At 44.5% G+C, this 25,008-nt stretch overlaps 1 protein-coding gene across 1 annotated transcript in view; it reads right to left on the bottom strand.

Moving 5' to 3' along the window:
• LOC126278179 (collagen alpha-1(IX) chain-like) overlaps positions 1–10,019 on the bottom strand; it is a 1,015,797-nt gene extending 1,005,778 nt beyond the window's left edge. The window contains exon 1 of the mRNA XM_049978085.1: positions 9,872–10,019. Within this exon, the coding sequence (XP_049834042.1) occupies positions 9,872–9,915 (44 nt within the window). The 5' untranslated portion in view covers positions 9,916–10,019. The remainder of the gene's footprint in view (positions 1–9,871) is intronic.
• Positions 10,020–25,008: the final 14,989 nt, after the last annotated feature.

The following is a 25,008-nucleotide window of genomic DNA, read 5'->3' as shown; positions in this document are numbered from 1 at the left end:
GCATAACGCTATTAATCTTGACGGCAAGCTCTCGCGTTTCCAGACGGGTGACAGGGTTGAAGTACCGCGACTACTCATCACACTCTGGCCAAACTTCGCCACAAGATGATGAGCATAACACTCGTCAATACATAGAGATATCTCAACACTGTCTTACGACGTGAAATACGAGAGCTTTCCATTGGCAGTACACGCCGCAAAGTCTACATAATTAAACTTAAACTTAAAAAATAATGTTCCGGACGATTAAATTCCGTAAACAGACTCGTTAAATCGTTCAGTAAGATGCGCTACAGCTCCCTTAGGATATTTTTGAGTGATTTTTAATGAATTCAGAACCTCTACCAATGCGTCGCCTCCCTAGATCGAAAACTACAGTGCCATAGTTTTCTGAAACTCAAACCAAAGTGTTTGTTTTAATCTATAGCCGCACTTTTTTTATTTTGCCTACTGGCTGCCGGTTTCGTTAAACAGTACCATCCCTAGGTCTTCCCCTGGTACGCAGCCGTCACCTCGTCACCCTTATTCCGAAGTAGGTGTGTCAAAACTGCCGAAACACACACACACACACACACACACACACACACACACACACCCACACACAGATAGACGAACACACACACACGCCCTCGCACGCGCGCTTACGAGAAACAGAGAGAGTGAAAGAGGGGGGGAGGGGGGTGGAAGAGAGAAGGAGACGATGGGGTGGCGGGGGAGAGAAAGATGGGACACAGAGCGAGAGAGACAGCGAGAGAGGAAGAAACCAATAGGGGATTGAGTGACAAACAAAATTTTAGCATAAACTTTATCTTCGAACTATTGGCATCCAAGCACTGATAGCTTTCCTGATGGAAGCATTTCCTTTCGGAACTTGGGTACAGCAACTTTCTCTTTTTACGAGTATTTTTCTAAAGAGGTGAACCTCCTGACAGTTGCTAAAATCTAAGCAGTACTTTCCCAACCAGTGATGTAATAAATTTGACTAAATGCCCTATTTAGAGCAGAATTTCGTACGTGAGAGCCAACACCTTGTTGGTCAACGTACTGGGTTTGGAGAACCTGCGAACAAGGAACTGCTCCTTTATGCGAAGGGCTACGCTAATATGTGTGAAAAGTTGAGGTAGTGTCTCATAATCGAGGTCCTGTTATTAGATGTGACGTATTACCACAGCGATTCAGAGAGCATAGTGTTCGTATTTAATGTAATAAAAGGAGAGGTGTCTTCAGTCGGAAGGTTGGATTAAACAACATAGTTTTATACTATGTATGGTCCTGTTGGTAAGCCCTTGTCTTATCCGTTCTAGGAACTGACTTACCCAACAACTTGTGACAGGACCTAACGTTTAACGAGGTCTACGAACCACAGAGCAGCCTGCCGCTTTCACACTGGTAGACCACTAAGAGACTTGAAAGACCCTATTAGGGACAGAAAAAATCGTTAGCTCGCTGGAATCAAATCCCTGAACCATGGCTTTCTAATTTGGTACTTATCCACTGCTCCACCAGGCGTGGTCATAATCATCGTAATCGTCATTATATACTCCTGGAAATTGAAATAAGAACACCGCGAATTCATTGTCCCAGGAAGGGGAAACTTTATTGACACATTCCTGGGGTCAGATACATCACATGATCACACTGACAGAACCACAGCCACATAGACACAGGCAACAGAGCATGCACAGTGTCGGCACTAGTACAGTGTATATCCACATCTCGCAGCAATGCAGGCTGCTATTCTCCCATGGAGACGATCGTACAGATGCTGGATGTAGTCCTGTGGAACGGCTTGCCATGCCATTTCCACCTGGCGCCTCAGTTGGACCAGCGTTCGTGCTGGACGTGCAGACCTCGTGAGACGACGCTTCATCCAGTCCCAAACATGTTCAATGGGGGACAGATCCGGAGATCTTGCTGGCCAGGGTAGTTGACTTACACCTTCTAGAGCACGTTGGGTGGCACGGGATACATGCGGACGTGCATTGTCCTGTTGGAACAGCAAGTTCCCTTGCCGGTCTAGGAATGGTACAACGATGGGTTCGATGACGGTTTGGATGTACCGTGCACTATTCAGTGTCCCCTCGACGATCACCAGAGGTGTACGGCCAGTGTAGGAGATCGCTCCCCACACCATGATGCCGGGTGTTGGCCCTGTGTGCCTCGGTCGTATGCAGTCCTGATTGTGGCGCTCACCTGCACGGCGCCAAACACGCATACGACCATCACTGGCACCAAGGCAGAAGCAACTCTCATCGCTGAAGACGACACGTCTCCATTCGTCCCTCCATTCACGCCTGTCGCGACACCACTGGTGGCGGGGTGCACGATGTTGGGGCGTGAGCGGAAGACGGCCTAACGGTGTGCGGGACCGTAGCCCAGCTTCATGGAGACGGTTGCGAATGGTCCTCGCCGATACCCCAGGAGCAACAGTGTCCCTAATTTGCTGGGAAGTGGCGGTGCGGTCCCCTACGGCACTGCATAGGATCCTACGGTCTTGGCGTGCATCCGTGCGTCGCTGCGGTCCGGTCCCAGGTCGACGGGCACGTGCACCTTCCGCCGACCACTGGCGACAACATCGATGTACTGTGGAGACCTCACGCCCCACGTGTTGAGCAATTCGGCGGTACGTCCACCCGGCCTCCCGCATGCCCACTATACGCCCTCGCTCAAAGTCCGTCAACTGCACATACGGTTCACGTCCACGCTGTCGCGGCATGCTACCACTGTTAAAGACTGCGATGGAGCTCCGTATGCCATGGCAAACTGGCTGACACTGACGGCGGCGGCGCACAAATGCTGCGCAGCTAGCGCCATTCGACAGCCAACACCGCGGTTCCTGGTGTGTCCGCTGTGCCGTGCGTGTGATCATTGCCTGTACAGCCTCCTCGCAGTGTCCGGAGCAAATATGGTGGGTCTGACACACCGGTGTCAATGTGTTCTTTTTTCCATTTCCAGGAGTGTATTTCCTGGCAGATGAGAGGTTATGTCACCCCTTTGGAAACTGTCAGAAATTAAGATGGGGATAAATATAGAATAGCAGGATGAAACACATCACATGAGCTGGCAGAAGTGTTGTCCTTACGACTGAGAATAAATAATGTTAAACAACTCTGATTCCTGTTGCAGTTAATATAACTGAAATTAATCAGAATACAGTCCAGAAACTGCTGAACATCAGTATTATTCATAATTAGGCGTGGAAGACGTTTCAGAGTTTGCGTGACACCTAGAAATCCGATAGAGCCATCATGAGTTACATCTTCACGAAATGAAATTGACGGAATTGTGAATTAATTGAAGTTCCTTCTTTTCTACATTACAGATTTTCAGATCTGTTTGTTGTGTATTTCGATTTGCTGTAGTTGACACTGCTTGCACGCCTGACAGGTCGACGTTCCTGCAACTACGTATTGTGACCGGCCTTTTAGCTCTCGGCGAGGCATTTCCATTGCTAATCCAGCCACCATATTAGAGCTGCACCTCCCTGAAGTACTATGTTCGCAGCTGGTTCCGACGATATCAAGTGTAGTTAGAAGTTTGCACATACTCCTCCAACCAAGGCAGTACAAATTCTACAATTTCATTTTAAAAGTACAGTACTGCTGCACTAATTGAATCGAAGTTTAGGAATCATTCACGCTTGCGGACTGGAAGCGATGCCGCAGCAGTGTTCCTGTGGATCACGAAGAAGGAATTTCAGTTCCCCTCCCCTGTCCGCCCCTCCCCCGCCTCCCCCTCTTCCTCGTCTTTCACACTCATTAATATGCACTGCAGCGAATCTTAAAATTTACAGCTTAAGCTTATCTCAGAACACTTATATAAAACTTCAGCTAGTCTTTGATAAACAAACTACTCTTTTCCCATGTTTACAATAAAGTTGCTAATGACGAGGAGCTTAGGGAAAGAAAGTCTCTGTGATTGGCATTATCGTCAAGCAAGTAGCTTGTGAATTTAATAGGAGATCGTAGACTTTTACAGCAGGCAGCTATATCTATAAAATTCTTCTGTGTGCGTTACCACATCGTGTGTGATAAAATTGCCGACGCTGCGACTACTATTGCAGGCAGCCTACAACACGGTGACTTGCTGTGCGATTATAGAGGATACTTAGGACGTAAATACAAAGTTTTGAAGGGAGGAATGCTAATTTCCATTTTCGTTCTAATAACGAACTTTCTGATGCAGGCTTTGAGACATTACTTTCTGAAAGAACTTTACCGAAACATTTTCAGAATTTACGGAAGCTACTCTCATATCTTGTCGTATACTGAAATTTAGACATGGAAAAGAAGTCTTCTTGAGTTCACTCACCCCTTACCATATCAGACAGAGACTAGCCCAGGGGCTGTAGTTATGAGCACTATAGGGCGAAATTCAGAAGAATAACATCGGCTGACGCTATACACCTAGTGCCAGGCTCAGGACGCGTTCACTGGTGATGACGTAACGATAGTTATCTCGCCTCTTGTCATCTTTGCGTATCTCAGATTTAAAGAGCGAACAGAGAGAGAAGGAAAAGTTAAGTGCAGTCCTCTCGTTGCTGTTTTTGTTGTTACTGTTGAAAGCAGAGCACCGCTCCAAATAACCCGACGTCACGGGTGCCGCAAAGTGGACAGCATAAGCTTTCGGCAAACACAGTGCTGGTTACGCGCCGTGCGTCCCCCAAGCAGGAAACGAGTCACAAACTGAATAACCAGAACATTCACAGCAATCGTAGCGTTGGCAACATCCTTACGCGTCTATTACTTTTGTAGATGCAGTAACGATAACCTACAGATATAATATTAATCAAATCAAGCTCTCTCTCTTGTGTCAGTCATGAAAACAGTTCTGCAGTTATTATTGAGGATAGGTGAGTAAATGCACCCAATTCACATCACTAGACTCTAAACATACACATTGAGAACATGTTTTAAAAACAGTTGTGATTTTACAAGCTGGTTATACAGATAAGACATCATCTGTTTTTTGACGTTTCATTGTCTTTTAAGTTACTCGTGATAAGCGGTAATACTATATTACGCCTGACAATAATTTTTATCATGCGTCATTGGTATGCATATCATATGTATAGATATAGGGCGATTAAAAATTTTCCGTTTCAGGGCGTTGCCGCAGCGTATAAGCAACGTAGCGCGACTCTAATACGGGTGTATAGGCATCGACATATAATCAAGAGATTAGAGCGGCATTCGTGTCTTTCCGTCGTGCGTGCGGTAAATGCGGATAAGCGAACTATGGCGACGTTATTAACAAAAGCATCCAAACAAGACAAGCGAGCTGTTATTCTGTTCTTTGCTGCCGAAGGAAACCACCGGTAGACATCCATTGGAGAATGATGAATGTGAATGGCGAAGCATGTCTGTCGAAAACCACCATGACGAGGGGTGCTGCTTCATGACAACACACATCCCCTTATCGCAAGTGGTCAACTGAAAAGGATGGGAGACACTAGAGCACCCGCCCTATAGTTCTGATCTCTAGCCATGCGATTATCACGCCTTCGGTCTTCTAACAAAGGCCTTGAACGCTCACCGATGTTCTATCGGTACTGCGAATGTTACGCGCCAGATGTCAAACGAGTGATATTTTTGCCACATGATGTTCCGGGAGTATGTTATCCTGTTAAGCAGTTCCTTTGTCTGTCGTATCCACTACAGGGCGCGTATGTGCCCGAGGTTTTGCGCCAGAGACCAGGGAGTGCAGCAATTAAAAAAAAGTTGTTTTCAGGAATAATAGAGACGGAAATACACACTCTGCTTGAAATAAGCAGTGATGACTAGTTTACAGCAAACATACACCAATGACTAAGTCACACGCACACCGAACGTCGCACAAATAGCACATAGCGTCTATTCCTGTAACAAACAGAGCAAGGGCGGGAGTTTAGCACTGTGCTATAGATTGCTCTGGTTTTGGTTATTTCTTCAATAAGGCATCCTGATAACTAATTCAAAAGAATTACAAAACCGCACGGTGTTGTCTTCAAAATTCTCCAAGTTATCGTGTTTGTTGTTAACTAACTTCTAGAAAGCATCTATGAAAAATCTCACCAGAACTGAACCGTTATGCTCAACTCTCCGCTATCATGTTACGACTAGTTCACAGTAGGTTACTAATTTAGTAGCGAGTGAACTGGCATATCTTGTAGACTAGGTGACAGCAAGTGGACGAATATCTTGTTCACTCAAAATGCACACAACTTCTAATCATATTACGAGTAGAGCAGGGACGCCAATTTAGCACTGTTATATAAGAGGAGCCTTGTTGCGGTTATTTAAAAAATAAGGCTTCCAGGTATCTATTTCAACAGAAAATAATTGCAAAAACGCACGGTGTAGTCTGAAAAATCCTCCAAATTACAGTGTTCGTTGCCAACTAACTTCTAGCGAACAGTTATGAAAAATTTCACCAGAACGGAACCATTACGCTCAACTCTCCGGTGTAGCAGTTAAAACTTGTTCACAGTAGGTAAGTAGTTTAGTAGCAAGTGAATTGGCGTATCTTACAAACGAGGAAGCAGCAGGTGGGCGAATGTCTGTTTAGTCACGGCGCGTTACCAGTCTCTGTCTTGGGCACGCTGGTTGATGATTTGCAAAGCGAAACCGAGTATGGCAATAAATCTTGCACCATTTCTCGTCCTGGAAGTGGTGCTCGTATTACAGATGAAAAGAGAAGAAACCAGTACAACAGAAGAGATCTGTTTGGATCTTCTAATCTGATTTTCGGAGAACGCGTACCTGAAGGTTCTCCGAAACTGAAAATGTAGGACTAAAACTTCAGTTTTCTACAGGAATAACTACGAGCTAGATTGTAGCACACCAATATTAATGTCAGGCAAGCCATACTTACAAAAATAAAAATGGAGACTTCTTGATAGTGCATGCAATTAAAATACCACCAAACCTCTTCGGCCACAGAAGCACTTCTATCGCATATGTACAGTAACGGATTTCACTATCATTTCACCACTGCAAAGATTCGTGGTACTGATTTACACGTAACAGGCATGGGTGATAAGAGAGAGTGCAGTAAGGATGTACCACTAATGAATTCTAATAAACAGGCGGCATTCAGATGGGTCCAATGGCGAACAACAATTAAGTTGCAGTGGGGAACGCTACTCGATCACACTGACTGAGGTGCACCAAATCATTTCAACAACTTTGTATACACACCGTTAGTTATTACTTCATTCGGCAGTGGACTAAGTCACTGGCCTTGTGTGAAGCGGCAGCTGCTTACGATGTAAATCTTGCCGAGGAAAAACAGCTGAATTAGGACGCATCACAATTTCCTCTGTCTTTTGTGCTGCACACGTTTTCCTTCTCCTAAAATAGAATGATACACTACAAAAGCTGTACGTGGAAACTATACACTGAGCATTCGTACAGTAACTGGGGAAGTACAGAAATGATAGTCGTGATACCTATACACGTCCAACATCTTGTCCAATTTTATTTATGTCCTAGTTCAATGCTGCTCAGTGCTAACCAAATTATTACACTCGATTGCCGTCGCATATTACATAACCACTTAGAGATAGTAGGATGTAGTCTGAATATAAAGGGGACATCAATAATACGAGAACTGTTCTCTTCAATACGAGTGATAAAATAATCATGAGTGCAAAACGGAGGCAGTTATGACACTGAGTTTTTATTGCAAGGGACGGGGTTCGATTCTCCATCCGACCATACGGATTTAAGTTTTCCGTCATTTCCTTGCGTCGCTTCAGCCGAATCGTGGGATAATCCTTACGGTAAAGGTACGGTCAACTAATTGTCCTGTCAGTATCCGACTAAGTTATCATTTACTTTTAAAGATCGGCATTGATTCCTTCTCAGTAGAGGATCAGATTTCATAAGGCAATTTAATCCATCAATCACAGCGTTGGAAGCTCTCGGATCACTTTTTGTGCTCCACCTGGCGCTATACGCCCATGTATCAAGCTGTATAAGGACTGATTACCATTCCAGCACCCCTTTTTATCTCTGCAACAAATTGTCGCTACTTCAAGACTTCAACGTTGAATAACGGGCTTCATTTCAGCTAGTATTCCTTCAGTAATTTTGTAAGGCCCCATTAAATCGGGCAAGGTGTATTTACCTGTGAAACATTTTTCAGCAGTGTGGTTCTGCATCAGAAAGTCATAAAATTAAACAGTTCATCTCACTTAAAGGTTCTCTCCCTGAGCGTTTCACTCTGAGCTTCGCAACTGCTATGTCAACTCCCTCCCGTCACCATGATGAAAAACTTCAGAAGGAAATATGGGTTCCTCGGCTAAAAAAGCTGTTATTAGAGGAAGCACGATTAAAAATTAACGTCCTGTCACCGACGAGCCGTTAAAACTAATAAAAACTCGGACAGAACATGGAACCGTCTTAGCGTATGCTCCAGCTGATTTGATGAAGAACGGAAAAAAATTGAGTCTAGAGAGCCGAAGATAGATTTCAATACCGATCCTTGCAAATGAAAGTCACTTGCCTTGACTACTATACCCCTCCGTCAGAATAAAATCATTAAAACTTCCTGGAAGATTAAGAAAGTGAACCGGAACGGGGTTTTAACCAGAAACCTTGCTGATTGGTCTATCCAGGCCCTCACAACTTCAGTTAGGCAACTACCTCTGTCCTAATGCTGCTACAACTACTATTACAACTAGGCAAGGTTACAAGTTCGAGTGCTAATCCGGCACATTTAATCTACTAGTAAGTTTTAAAACAGTTCGCACTCCTGCGGAGTGAAAGTTTCTTTCTTCGCCTAAGGAACTGTTTAGCTGCAACGAAGTGGGTTGCTCGTAGTTAAAGAGTCAAAAAATGTCTCTGAGCACTATGGGACTTAATTTCTGAGGTCATCAGTCCCCTGGAACTCAGAACTACATGAACCTAACTAACCTAAGGACATCACACATATCCATGCCCGAGGCAGGATTCGAACCTGTGACCGTCGCAGTCGTGCGGTTCCAGACTGTAGCGCCCTAAAGAGTCACTATTCAGTTGTTATGACTGGCTAAATACTAAATTCCGGGTGGTAATCTGACACCGATTCTTGCCTTCCGCGAACAACGCTGTTCTGGCTGTATTCGAGTGTTTGTCTAAATGGCTCTGAGCACTATGGGACTTAACATCTGTGGTCATCAGTCCCCTAGAACTTAGAACTACTTAAACCTAACTAACCTAAGGACATCACACACATCCATGCCCGAAGCAGGATTCGAACCTACGGCCGTAGTGGTCACGCAGTTCCAGACTGAAGCGCCTAGAACCGCACGGCCACACCGGCCTGCAGTGCTTGTCTAACACGCAGTCTTACTATATTACGTATGTTGGACTGTTCACCTGCTATTCAGCCGCTGTTTAGCAACTGAACATGAAACCTGATATGGCGAAAAAATGAAAAATTTTAAAAATTGAATTAATGAGAATATTTTTCCCGGTAAGATCCAAGGGACCCATAGTCGGTAGTCGATCGATGTTTAAGCCTGGACGGCAATACTGGAGTGCGCTTAGCAAGAGGTTCTCTCAGTTGTTAATATCGGTTTTCCAAATAACAGCTGCTTCTGCTTCAGGTGTCTTCTCTGCTGTCCTCAAGAGGCTGAGATGATTCCTCTCAGGAAGTTCAAATGCCTGACTATAGTACCGGGGATTGAAACCAGGGCTTCTATTAGTGGCTGCCTGCACGCTGATCGAATTTCGGAGGTGGATAAGACCAAAAGGAAACTTCGCGGAAGTCTGGAGAGTGACGAAGAGATAGATTTCAGTGCAGCTTTTCCTTATGGCTCTGCGGTAAAATTCTTTTGCGTGTCTGCATGCGGTCATCGTGGACAGCGAACAGACAGGGAGAAGCACACGCGGGCGACGCACAGTACCTTGCGGGGCTGCGCAGCGCTGCGGCCGCTCGCCGGACACTCATGCCGGCGTCGTCTCCGTGGTTCGGCGTCCACTCGCGGAACTTCTCCTCGCCAGAGCAGAGCGGCTACCACGCACGTCTCGCGCCCGCCGCCAGACTGAGACGCCGAGGCGGACCCGCCGACGCCGCAGCGCCGCGCCGGCCGCGGCCGCAGCAGCGCCTCTGGCGGCGGCAGCTGTCCACTACATCCACTGGCGGGCGCTCGGCGCCGCCCGCAGCGGCTTCCGGACTCTCGAGTACTCCGCCGGTGACCTTTCCGGCCTTCTGGCTGGCGGCTGGCGCCAGTGGCGTTTCAAAATTGGGCGGCGGAGTGTAGAGCGCGATTTCACGCCTGAGGGAGCAAAGACGTGGCCACCACCAAGCGACGAAACTTCAGTATCCTTGTCAGAAAGGAAATAAAAAACGATCTTCTGATAGGCGAATAGAGTGATCGGAGCAGGTAAGACACAGGATTTAAACAAAAAAATGTAGGTGAGGGGTCACGAGGCTACAGCTCGCGTGCTGGATCCGGTGACGTCAGTTCGTCTCACCCGTCAATAGCAACTTAAAAAAAAAAAAAAAAAAAAAAAATAGAGATGGGTCCCCTCAACGCCCGCACCAACGTGGTGACCAGACCAAAAGTTTTACTGTCACCTCCGTCAACATGTTAGTTACCTAGTAAGTGGATCACAGGATGCTGGGCTGTGATGTTATCCGTCTGGGTAAGACTACGCATTAACACGGTCCATCAGGTGATAGTGGACGATAGATAGTGGACGAAACGCGAGTGAGGGTAGCGATTTGAAGAGCAGAGGGTAAAAAGTGACAAGGCTCGTGCCGTGGGAAAAAAAACCTCTGCGACAGTGGGATGGGTAGTAAGAGCAGTAGTGGCTTACTAGCTGCGATAGTTCATGCAAGGTTGGATTATTTAGTGTGAGTATCATCCATCATTACCGTGGCAACCGATGGCGATACATCCCAGTTGCTGCAGCTGCTACATTCCTGGGACAATGGAGATCGTTATATAGTAGTGGGAGATCGGATATAGACGTTAGGTCCTTTGCAAGTATGTCTTTTGGTATTTTATATTTCCATTTATGGTTGTGGCCGTAGTTCCCCAGATTCAGAATAAACGGGTTCCGCGAATGTCTGGAGTTTATCTATAGTGTTGTGGTGAGTTTGTGGATTACCTCGGTGATAGTCTCAAGTCGGTATTCTAGGCGAAGGTCTGTGATGCGTGTGTATCGTGGAGCATTCCTTATGATTTTGAGTACTTTGCTTTTTATGAGCTGCAGACGGCGCAGAAGTGTGGGCGCAGCGTATCCCCAGACAGGAGCTGCGTACGTCATCAGGGGTCGAATAAGTGTCACGTACATGGACCTCGACACCCTTCTGTTCAGTGTGCTACGCCTGTTGAGCATAGGGTAGAGCTGTTTGAGCCTCGCGCTAGCTTCGTTGTTCATGTGTTGTATGTGGTCCCCCCAGAGTAATTTCCGGTCCAGCCAGACACCGAGGAATTTGACTTTCTCACGGAAACGTATTGGGCGTGTATGTAGAGTTATTGGTCTGCAGTATCGGTGTTTGTGCAGTTGCTTCGTTCTTCTAGTTAACAGAACGGCTTCCCACTTGTCGACGTTTACTCTAACACGCCATTTCTCCAACCATGGCTCAGCCACTCTGAGTGCAGTCTGTAGGCGTGGCGTAATGTTTGATGGTTTCCAATCTTGCGCGAGGATGGCAGTGTCATCCGCGTAGATTGCCATCGTTGTGTTGTGTGTGGTTTGGAGATCTTTTATGTAGAGGTTAAACAGTAGGGGCCCTAGGATGCTTCCACGGGGTACTCTCACGTGTATACGGCGTCGTGTTGATTGTTTTCCCTGCACGTCAGTGTTGAAACTCCTGTCTGTGAGGTATGAGTGTATTAGACGAACCACCCCGTCGGGGAATCCCGCGTCGTTGAGTTTGCGAATGAGGCCGTTGTGCCATAGACGGTCGAAAGCCTTTTCGATGTCCAGGAACACCACCCCTGTTGCTTTGTTTGTGTTGAAGCCATGTGTCATATGTTCAACGACCCGTAAGAGTTGTTGTGTTGTGGAGTGGTGATTCCTGAAGCCGAATTGCTCCAGTCTCAGGATGTCATTTGTTATGCAGCTGATTTTATTTTCCTTAAGAGAAGAAAAACTTCTTAGCCAAGATCGCAATAAAACGCTGTATTGTGGATGACTGGTTTCGGTAAAACTATGTAACCATCATCAGATCTGTAACAAGATTGCAAAAGGTGCTACAACCTGTTATACAAATAATGCCAAATTAACCCATAGAGGAATAAATGACAACATAACATCGTCCAGGTTATTATAAGCATCTTGTGCCAGATGCACACAAAAACTTTCCATTAAATTTCCAGATGCACAACATATGACGTGAACTATGTGTTGGCGCGCCAAAAGTAAAAGCTGAAATTTCTTAGTACGCAAATCGCCACAACATTGCATCGATATGATCACACGTCAGCCTACTAGGGCGCCACAGAACTGACTGTCAACAGCCAATGCATGAGATGAAGTGACAACAAGTACGACACTGTCACTGCAGTGCATGGTTTCTACCATTAGAAGTTAATTTAAAACCGACTATGATTTCAAATAGAAAATGTTCTGAAATGCTAAAAAACTTCTTGGTTATTACTTCGTGACAAAATATGGTTGATGATGAGGAGAATAGGGGACGATGCGAGGAACTCGCACTGCCGTACTAGACAAGGTGCTAGGGGAGGTGGTTTGCCATTGCCTTCCTCCGACCGTAACGGGGATGGATGATGATAATGAAGACGACACAACACCCAGTCATCTCGGGGCAGGGGAAATCCCCGATCCCGTGCGCGAGAAGCGAGAACGCTACCGCAAGACCTCGAGCAGTTATGACATCCTATATAAAATATTTACAATGAATGCATGATGTCATCACAAAACTGCAATTACCTAAATGACAGCATGGTAGAAACTATGCATGGCAGCGACACCTGTCGCACTTGTTCTCAGTTCATCTCAAGCAATGGCTGTTGACAGTCAGTCCTATGGCACCCTAGTACTCATGACGTGTTACCATTTGGATGCAATGTTGTGGCGATTTGCGTACATAGTAATTTCAACTTTAAATTTTGACGTACCAACACATCATTCATGTCAAATATTGTGCATCTGGAGACTTAATGGAAAGATTTTGTGTGCATCTGGCACAAGATGTTTACAATAACCTGTACGATGGTATGTTATCATTGATTCCTCTATGGGTTAATTTGGCATTATTTGTATAACAAATTGTTGCAGCATTTGTAGTGTTATTACAGATCCGATGATGGTAACATAGTTTTATATCGAAACCGGTCACCCACAATACAGTGTTTCAGTGTTTTGTTGCGATCTTGTCTAAGAGGTTCTTCTTCTCCTAAGAAAGTAGATACAGGTCGCCCCTACACACTCAGTATGAATAAACGAATGTACTTGAATATGCATGACAAACGTATGGAACATGAGACGTTGCGATACAGATTCAATTGAAATATTATGTTTCGAATACTAGAGATGTTCGCACGTCTATAGTCACCTAGCTGCTGTGTGCCGTAATTTTACTATGTTCAGTGATCAGGGCTAAGATCTTCAGTGCGCTCTGTTCATACACTGCATCATACACCAGCAAACTATTGTAGGAGAAATTTTTTGTCACGTTATTAGTGTTAAACAATTATTTCAACACAATGCGCCTATAACATCTGGGAATCAAAAGCGCAATGGTGCATCACCAGTTTTTAGTCGTTGTGTTGTTGTGGTTTTCGGTTCTGAGACTGGTTTGATGCAGCTCTCCTTGCTACTCTATCCTGTGCAAGCTTCTTCATCTCCCAGTACCTACTGCAGCCTACATCCTTCTGAATCTGCTTAGCGTATTCATCTCTTGGTCTCCATCTACGATTTCTACCCTCCACGCTGCCCTCCAGTACTAAATTGGTGATCCCTCGATGTCTCAGAACATGTCCTACCAACCGATCCCTTCTTCTAGTCAAGCTGTGCTACAAGCTCCTCTTCTCCCTAATTCTATTCAATACCTCCTCATTAGTTATGTGATCTACCCATCTAATCTTCAGCATACTTCTGTAGAACCACATTTCGAAAGCTTCTATTCTCTTCTTGTCTAAACTATTTATCGTACAAGTTTCACTTCCATACATGGCTACACTCCATACAAATATCTTCAGAAACGAGTACCTGATATTTAAATCTATACTCGATGTTAACAAATTCATCTTCTTCAGAAACGCTTTCCTTGCCATTGCCAGTCTACATTTTATATCCTCTCTACTTCGACCATCATCAGTTATTTTGCTTCCCAAATAGCAAAACTCCTTTACTACTTTAAATGTCTAATTTCCGAATTTAATTCTCTAAGCATCACCCGACTTAATTCGACTACATTCCATTATCCTTGATTTTCTTTTGTTGATGTTCATCTTATACCCTCCTTTCAACACACTGTGTATTTCGTTCAACTGCTCTTCCAAGTCCTTCGTTGTCTCTGACAGAATTACAAGGTCATTGGTGAACCTCAATGTTTTTATTTCTTCGCCATGGATTTTAATACCTACTCCGAACTTTTATTTTGTTTCGTTTATTGCTTGCTCAATATACAGATTGAATAGCATCGGGGAGAGGCTACAACCCTGTCTCATTTCCTTCCCAACCACTGCTTCCCTTTCATACCCCTCGACTCTTATAACAGCCATCTGCTTTCTGTACCAGTTGTAAATAGCCTTTCGCTCCCTGTATTTTACCCCTGCCACCTTCAGAATTTGTAAGAGAGTATTCCAATCAACATTGTCAAAAGCTTTCTCTAAGCCTACAAATGCTAGAAAAGTAGGTTTACCTTTACTTAATCTTTCTTCTAAGGTAAGTCGTTGGGTTAGTATTGTCTCACGTGTTCCAACATTTCTACGGAATCCAAATTGATCTTCCCCGAGGTCGGCTTCCATCAGTTTTTCCATTCGTCCGTAAAGAATTCGTGTTAGTATTTTGCAGCTGTGACTTACTAAACTGATAGTTCCGTAAATCGGTAATTTTACTTGTAGTCTATATCTAATTGTCGTTGATGAGATAAATTCTCTTTCCCAGGCTATTGGATATTTTGTTTGAATCAGCAGAACTGAACTCGGCAGGAAAGACTTATATACACTAAAATTGTTCAAATGGCTCTGAGCACTATGGGACTTAACATCTGAGGTCATCAGTCCCCTAGACGTAGAACTACTTAAACCTAACTAACCTAAGGACATTACACACATCCATGCCCAAGGCAGGATTCGAAACTGCGACCGTCGCAGCAATGCGGTTCTGGACTGTTAGATACACTGGGAGGAAAAAATCGCAGTACCAAAAAGTAATGAAATTTCGGGAATTCATTTGTCTAGGTGATACATTTAAGTGATAAACATTGCAACGCCGCAGGTTCATGTAAGCACGAGTAACGCCATTGCAAATGAGAAATGTTGGTATATTAATAACCGCCGGAACCACCAGAATGTTGAATGCAAGCACGCAAACGTGCATGCATTGTGTTGTAAAGGTGCCGGATGTCTGTTTGTGGGATTGAGTTCCATGCTTGTTGCATTTTATTGGGCAATACAGGGGCTGATAATGTTGTTTGTGGATGACGCTGGAATTGTCGTCCGATGATATCCCACTGGAGACAGATCTGGTGATCGAGCAGGCAAAGGCGAGAAGTCGACATTCTGTAGAGCATGTTGGGTTACAACAGCGGTGTGTGCGCTACCATTATCCTGTTGGAGAACACCACCTGGAATGCTGTTCGTGAATGGCAACACAACAGGTCGAATCACCAGACTGATGTATAAATTTGCAGCCAGGGTACATGGGATAACCACGGGAGTGCTCCTGATGTCATACGAAATCGCGTCCCACACCCTGGCTACAGAAGCGTTTTGTTGTATATGTAGTTCCGAGTAGTCAGCGTGCACACAACTTTCCCGCTAGAGCGCACCCCGCTAAGCACAACAGCACAGATGCAGCGCTCGTCCGTCCCCGCACTACGAGATGGCGCTGCCTTAGAGACGGACCAAATTCTGCTTCCGCCGATCCGAGTATTAATATGTAACACAGCCAATGAGATTTCTGCTATTGTAGAACCTTTTCTCCTTGCGGATCACACTCGCGCAGTGATACCTGTACGCTCGAGGTATTATAGCTAGTGTACAGACCTCCGATTAGTCAGTCTGCATTAATCTTCATTAGTCTGCATTTGTCTGCACCAGTCTATAGTCAAGTTTCAGTCTGTGCCTTATAAGATTACCATATTCCTGTACATAGCCATGAAGAGAAATATATAGAAACTTTGTCAAATATCAGAGATGTGAGAATAAGATTAATGTACCAAGACCCAAAGGATCTTCAGATTGTCAATTGAAAACCAAGTTATTTTTATGCTTGTTATTATTTTAATAAATGTGTGTGAAAATTAATCAAATTCTGTTTAAAGTTGGTCACCGTCAATCTGCTACTCTAAGTGTGCAAGGGGCATTTCTATCGTCTGACCTAACGGCAGAAGATAAACACGCCACGATAAGACCACGAGACATATTGCTGACACTCGTCTACTTCGTTAGAGCGACAAGTCAAATAATCTGATGGTGTGTGTGTACCGAAGGTCTTACAGTACGCACGCCACACTTTTAGTACACAGTCACATTGGTTGAAGGCTCTCAACCGGTTTCCTTGTAGCCAATACACGGCCATCACTAAAGCAGAGGTAGAACCAGCTTTCATAAGAAAATACAACTGACCTTCACCCTGCCCTTCAGAAAACGACTAAAGTCAGAAATGGCGGTGATCTGAGGTCAGTGGAATTCACGCTACAGGGCGCCTCACTCGGAGCTGTCCTTGAAGTAACCGATTTGTAACAGTTTGTTGTTTCACTGTGGAGCCACTTGCTGTTCGAATTGCTGCTGCAGATGCACCCCTATGATGCGCCAGTGTCAGACACCGAACACGAAGGTCTTCCCTCTCGGTAGTGCACGTGGATGTCCGAAGGCCGGTCTCCTTGCGACCGTACATTTCCGTGACGACCACTGTCAGCTGTCATGTACAATGGCTACATTCCTCACAATTTGTTCCGCAATGTGGCCGAAGGAACATCCAGCTTCTCCTCGCCCTATTACACGAAATCGTTCGAAGTCAGTGAGGCATGTTTCATATTTTTAAAATTCTGAGATAAGCAGTGTTCCACTTGAATATGGCTATAGGACAGAACCTGTAATAGCGGATTTTACAAATAATTAATTTCAACAATGAAATGGAAGGCGAATGTTCGACTTCGGTTTATTAGGAGAATTTTAGGAAAGAGTGGTTCACACGTAAATACCGCATGCAGGACACTGGTGTGACCAATTCTTGCGTACTACTCGAGTGTTTTGGGATCCATACCAGGTAGGATTGAGGAAAGACATCGAACTAGTTCAGAGGCGGGCTGCTAGATTTGTTACCAGTACGTTTGAACAACACGTAATTGTTAGGGAGCTGCTTCGGCATCTCAAATGGGAATACCTGTAGGGGAGGCAAAAAATTTAAAGAACCGGCATTTGAAACTGACTGGCAAACGATTGTACTGCTGCCAACATACATTGCGCGTAAGAACCACGAAGATAAGATACGGGAAATTAGGGGACATACGGAGGTATACAGACAGTTATTTCTCCCTCGCTCTATTTAACTAGTAATTGTACAGGGTACCCTGCGTCTAGTGGCTTGTGGAGTATCTATGTAGATTTAGATGTAGATGTACTAATACACTCCTGGAAATTGAAATAAGAACACCGTGAATTCATTGCCCCAGGAAGGGGAAACTTTATTGACACATTCCTGGGGTCAGATACATCACATGATCACACTGACAGAACCACAGCCACATAGACACAGGCAACAGAGCATGCACAGTGTCGGCACTAGTACAGTGTATATCCACATCTCGCAGCAATGCAGGCTGCTATTCTCCCATGGAGACGATCGTAGAGATGCTGGATGTAGTCCTGTGGAACGGCTTGCCATGCCATTTCCACCTGGCGCCTCAGTTGGACCAGCGTTCCTGCTGGACGTGCAGACCGCGTGAGACGACGCTTCATCCAGTCCCAAACATGCTCAATGGGTGACAGATCCGGACATCTTGCTGGCCAGGGTAGTTGACTTACAACTTCTAGAGCACATTGGGTGGCACGGGATACATGCGGACGTGCATTATCCTGTTGGAACAGCAAGTTCCCTTGCCAGTCTAGGAATGGTAGAACGATGGGTTCGATGACGGTTTGGATGTACCGTGCACTATTCAGTGTCCCCTCGACGATCACCAGAGATGTACGGCCAGTGTAGGAGATCGCTTCCCACACCATGATGCCGGGTGTTGGCCCTGTGTGCCTCGGTCGTATGCAGTCCTGATTGTGGCGCTCACCTGCACGGCGCCAAACACGCATACGACCATCATTGGCACCATGGCAGAAGCGACTCTCATCGCTGTAGACGACACGTCTCCATGCGTCCCTCCATTCACGCCTGTCGCGACACCACTGGAGGCGGGCTGCACGATGTTGGGGCGTGAGCGGAAGACGGCCTAACGGTGTGCGGGACCGTAGCCCAGCTTCATGGGGACGGTTGCGAATGGTCCTCGCCGATACTGCAGGAGCAACAGTGTCCCTAATTTGCTGGGAAGTGGCGGTGCGGTCCCCTACTGCACTGCGTAGGATCCTACGGTCTTGGCATGCATCCGTGCGTCGCTGCGGTCCGGTCCCAGGTCGACGGGCATGTGCACCTTCCGCCGACCACTGGCGACAACATCGATGTACTGTGGAGACCTCACGCCCCACGTGTTGAGCAATTCGGCGGTACGTCCATCCGGCCTCCCGCATGCCCACTATACGCCCTCGCTCAAAGTCCGTCAACTGCACATACGGTTCACGTTCACGCTGTCGCGGCATGCTACCAGTGTTAAATACTGCGATGGAGCACCGTATGCCATGGCAAACTGGCTGACACTGACGGCGGCGGTGCACAAATGCTGCGCAGCTAGCGCCATTCGACGGCCAACACCGCGGTTCCTGGTGTGTCCGCTGTGCCGTGTGTGTGATCATTGCTTGTACAGCCCTCTCGCAGTGTCCGGAGCAAGTATGCTGGGTCTGACACACTGGTGTCAATGTGTTCTTTTTTCAATTTCCAAGAGTGTAGATGTGAAGTGGTCATTTAACTAAATGGAAAATTACGTCTTTGTATGCAGGTTTGCATAGAACCTATTGGAGGAGCATCGGGTGTAGCATTTTCAAAATGTGAACTAATATTTTGTACTGGTTTAGAGGGAATGAAATCCATGTCAAACAATAACAGTCCCATGATAGCGTCATAGGTGACTAGCGCAATGTGTTTCTGCGTACTTGGTGGACTCTGCTAGAAATTTTCATCACCCTCTGGTTGCGGAAATCTCGCAGGAAATACTGTCTTGCTTGGTGCTCTGCAGACCCATCAACAGCCCAGTCATGACAAATCGGACAGGGATCCATGTGTAAGAAAGTTCTTTGATCTTTATTGTTATTGGGAGATGGTGACTTTGCTTCCAAATGGGACTCAGGCAGGTCCAGTAGGGTTCAAGCCTAGACAGCTTCCAGATCTCAACGACTGAAAGAGTATCTCGCTTTACAGCATGCCGACCACTGTTAAAAGAAGAACTTATTCCATTTTTAAGGAAAGCACTGCCAGTGGAGCCAATGTATGCTAGCTGTAAAACAACTGAATAAAGCGCAACCGCCAAAGACAATGCTTGCCTTCTCCATCAGTGGGCCACCACGACAGCCACAGATGTTTCGCAGCCTACACTCTCCGTAAATGAAGCGTATCGCTTATCAGCCACCACGCCAGGGTACAAAACACATCGAAGCGTGTGCCCCTTCCTCTACGCTCTTCCGCCCATTGTCTTCAGGCACTAAGGCTTCCTGTTTCTCAAAATCCTGCAACACAATTTCACATAATGTTTTATATCGCGATAATGAGACATTGCGCTGCTCATGCTGGTATCATAATGAACGTAAATGCCTAGTACACATCGCTTCTCGCGACGCAATAATTCTTATCACTCGCGTGTCTGAATCAACTGAATGCCTCCCTCCTTCATCCTATATTAATACTGGATGGCTGCACTACGAATTGATCCAGACACAACGATAAGTATGGGTGTCTTGAATGATTCCAGGTTCAAGGAGTAGAGAGAATAACCACTTGGAAATTTTTTGGAAATTTGTGGTAAGGTCTTACGGTACCAAACAGCTGAGGTCATCGGTCCCTAAGCCTACACACTACTTAATCTAACTTAAACTAACTTACACTATGAACAAGACACACCCATGCCCGAGGAAGGACTCGAATATCCGACGGGAGCCGCACGGACCGTGAGAAGGCGCCCTAGATCGCGCGGCTACCCGCGCTGCAATAATCACGTTACTATGTAGAAGTGACACAAAATGACGTAGTACTACCACTGAAAGCATACGAATTTTCGAACTCGAATTTATTACGTACAACTGTAGGAATGTGAAGCAGGCCACTGTTAGAAGTGCTATGTGACGGTATTCAAGATAACTACATTTAATAGTAGATATTATAATTATTGCAAGCGCCATGTCATTAATGAAAAAGAGAAGTTAATATAGATACAGCCTACAGGAAAATTAAAGAGGATGGAAACCCAGTTCTAAGCAAAGAGGGGAAAGCAGAAAGGTGGAAGGAGTATATAGAGGGTCTATACAAGGGCGATGCACTTGAGGACAATATTATGGAAATGGAAGAGGATGTAGATGAAGATGAAATGGGAGATACGATACTGCGGGAAGAGTTGGACAGAGCACTGAAAGACCTGAGTCGAAACAAGGCCCCGGGAGTAGACAACATTCCATTAGAAATACTGACGGCCTTGGGAGAGCCAGTCCTGACAAAACTCTACCATCTGGTGAGCAAGATGTATGAGACAGGCGAAATACCCTCAGACTTCAAGAAGAATATAATAATTCCAATCCCAAAGAAAACAGGTGTTGACAGATGTGAAAATTAGCGAACTATCAGTTTAATAAGTCACAGCTGCAAAATACTAACACGAATTCTTTACAGACGAATGGAAAAACTGGTAGAAGCCGACCTCGGGGAGGATCAGTTTGGATTCTGTAGAAATGTTGGAACATGTGAGGCAATACTGACCTTACGACTTATCTTAGAAGAAAGATTAAGGAAGGGCAAACCTACGTTTCTAGCATTTGTAGACTTAGAGAAAGCTTTTGACAATGTTGACTGGGATATTCTCTTTCAGATTCTAAAGGTGGCAGGGGTAAAATACAGGGAGCGAAAGGCTATTTACAATTTGTACAGAAACCAGATGGCACTTATAAGAGTCGTGGGGCATGAAAGAGAAGCTGTGGTTGGGAAGGGAGTGAGACAGGGTTGTAGCCTCTCCCCGATGTTATTTAATCTGTATATTGAGCAAGCAGTAAAGGAAACAAAAGAAAAATTTGGAGTAGGTATTAAAATCCATGGAGAAGAAATAAAAACTTTGAAGTTCGCCGATGACATTGTAATTCTGTCAAAGACAACAAAGGACTTGGAAGAGCAGTTGAATGGAATGGACAGTGTCTTGAAAGGAGGATGTAAGATGAACATCACCAAAAGCAAAACGAGGATAATGGAATGTAGTCGAATTAAGTCGGGTGATGCTGAGGGAAATAGATTAAGAGATGAGGAACGTGATGAAGTAAAGGAGTCTTGCTATTTGGGGAGCAAAATAACTGATGATGGTCGAAGTAGACAGGATATAAAATGTAGACTGGCAATGGCAAGGAAAGCGTTTCTGAAGAAGAGAAATTTGCTAACATTGAGCATAGATTTGAGGGTCAGGAAGTCGTTTCTGAAAGTATTTATATGAAGTGTAGCCATGTATGGAAGTGAAACATGGACGATAAATAGTTTAGACAAGAAAAGAATAGAAGCTTTCGAAATGTGGTGCTACAGAAGAATGCTGAAGATTAGATGGGTAGATCACATAACTAATGAGGAGGTATTGAATAGAATTGGGGAGAAGAGGAGTTTGTGGCACAACTTAACTAGAAAAAGGGATCGGTTGGTAGGACATGTTCTGAGCCATCAAGGGATCACCAATTTTGTACTGGTGGGCAGGGTGGAGGGTAAAAATCGTCGAGGGAGACCAAGAGATGAATACACTAAGCACATTCAGAAGGATGTAGGTTGCAGTAGTTACTGGGAGATGAAGGAGCTTGCACAGGATAGAGTAGCATGGAGAGCTGCATCAAACCAGTCTCAGGAGTGAAAACCACAACAGCAACAACAACAACAATGTGAGGTATAAGAGAGCAAGGTCAATAGCACTATGTTGAACATCTGTACCAAATAATTTTCAACACTCAACATATCCATCCTCTTGCAACTGTATAACCAGCAGGCATTACAGTACACAAATAAGAATACGAATTCACGCACCTGCATGTCAAAAAAGTAAACTGAACGCGATCGGAAAAGTCTTGAAGTTATTTTTGTACAACGCTTTTCATGAGATACAGGATGTTAAAAACGTATTTCATACTTGAGAGTTAATAGTACGGGGAAAATCGAGAAGAAAATGTCGAGTAAAAGTGAGCTCCAAAGGGCATAACTCAAGACCTATGAGCATTTGTTCATCTTCGCAGCTGTGGAACAGTTCTCTTCTAGCGCAACTTCTTTGCTGTTATGGGCGACTTGCAGAATACAGTACAGTCCCCTGTTATTGTGTGCAGTTAGGGCATGCTGTAAACATAAGTTTGTTTTGAAACTTCCTGGCAGATTAAAACTGTGTGCTGGACCGAAGTTGGGATCTTTGCTTTTCGGTGGCAAGTGATCACGACTCCTACTTTTCGTATTTCGCAGAAACAAAGAATATTATGAGGCATGGGTTATTCACAGCCTGTAGGATGTTCCAAGAACGAAATTTTCACTCTTCAGTTGATTGTGCCTTGATATGAAACTTCCTGGCACATTAAAACTGTGTATCGGACCGAGTCTCGAACTCGAGACCTTTGCCTTTCGCGGGCAAGTGCTCCACAGAATGACAAGCGCACCGTAAACCTGTTAACCACGGATTCTCGCGAGTCTTCCGTATGTTATAGAGGGGCCTGCCCAGGGTACTTAGCTACTGGTTTTTCATGTGATGGACCCTAGTTTCCGAAAGTCACTGTACGACCATCTAAATTTAGGTTCCTGTGTTTTCACTAAAGTGGCTGAGGTAAAAACTGGGATAGTACCTTTCAAATCGACGTGTTTGATTTTCTTCTCCCATCGTATGCCAATCCGAGCTTCTGCACAGTCTCTGATGAACTCACTGTCAACAAAACTGTCAACAAACCTACAAACACTAAACAACTTCCCTTCTCCGAGAGTTAAAATGATGGCAAGGATAAAATTAAAAGTCTTAGAAGACAGAAAATTTGTGGAAATAACACAGATACACTGAGCTGGAAAACATCATACTGGCTCTGATATCCAAATTTCATGAGCATCTACTTAATGGAGTGTTGGTCCGCCTTTGGAATGAAATGCAGCAGCAATTCTGCCTGTAATGGACTCGACAAGTCCTTGGTTGATTACTGGAGGTATATGGTATCAGAGATAATACTGAACGTCGCTAACACCCAGCAACATTATTTAAGTTTTAATGAAGGATAAAAACAAGTTAAATTGCATGGATCATACCACAAATCTCTGGTATGTCATACCTTAGATCACATGATGCAAATTGGGACGCCTTCGTCACGGTCTTTGAAGGTCGTTTCACCTATGTTTGTCAGTAGCTGCTTAGACACAGTGCAGAAATGTTTAAAATCTGTGATTTGGTCACCTGTTTTTTTCCACAACCACATCAAGTGAGTAAGTCATTCTAACTGCCAGTCAGTTAGCCTATTACACAAATGTTCTCACTTTTACATTTGACAAAATTGGTTTATATAATCGGAGATCATTACTTGACAATGATTTGTTTTCTATTTAAGTGTAATAATTTTTAATACTTGCAACACTTGATAATGCAATTTAGATTGTGGAATTAAACTTGATGTACAGCCAAAGGGCGGTTATATCTTTCAAAAAGTTTAATCAGACTATGGCTCCACATAAAAATAAAATCATATCAGAAACATTGAGAAACTAGAAGTGTTAAAACAGGAAAAAACATTACTGACATACATTCACGTTACATTGAGAGCTGTTAAAAATGCATTAAAATCTATAACATAAAGCACTCAAGGCAAATAAATAAAAGATAGCCTGAATAAGACAATCTTGGTTGTAAACTGTTTTACCTGTTTACTGACAATGTTGTGTTTCGCCCTTATGGCGGTCTTCAGATTAACTTAAGAAGTAATGTGGTGAACCAACATCCGTCCTTTAATGCCAGAATAAGGCACTGATAAAAAATTATAAGGAAACATCGTCCTATCATTTGCCTAATGACGATAGGACGAAGCTTTCTCGTAATGCCTTACCCTGGCATGAAAGGACGGATATTGGCTCACAACATTACTTTTCACATTAATCTGAAGTGCCCCACTATGGTGAAGCGCGACATTGATAATAAAAAATAAAGCAATTTGCAACCAAAACTGTCTTATTCCAAATAATTGATAACTGGTTGCTGTAACAGGCGTCGAGCATGGTATGGAACCAATTATACTTAAGTAAAAAAATATCTTGGAAAGCCATAATTAAAACCATGAATATAGTAAATCATTAGAGGTCTAGCAGCAAACTAAAAGGTTTGTCAACTAATTTCATCCTACCTGGAAACAGCGCAGTGCACGCTACCTATGGGGTGCGTATAGCGCAGAGCAACACAAATTAAGCAAACAGTTATATTATAAACAAAAATGGTTGTAACAAGAGACTAAGCTTAGTAACAGAAGTATGAAAATGGGTAATAAATGAAATGTACAGGAAAACGCTATAAAGAGAAACAGCAATTAAACGTGCCATCTGTCCATTGCAGATAGCA

This window comes from Schistocerca gregaria, chromosome 6, assembly GCF_023897955.1.
Source record: "Schistocerca gregaria isolate iqSchGreg1 chromosome 6, iqSchGreg1.2, whole genome shotgun sequence".
NCBI lineage: Eukaryota > Metazoa > Arthropoda > Insecta > Orthoptera > Acrididae > Schistocerca > Schistocerca gregaria.
Note: the sequence above shows the minus strand (reverse complement) of the source record. Positions and strands in the feature narration are given on the sequence as shown.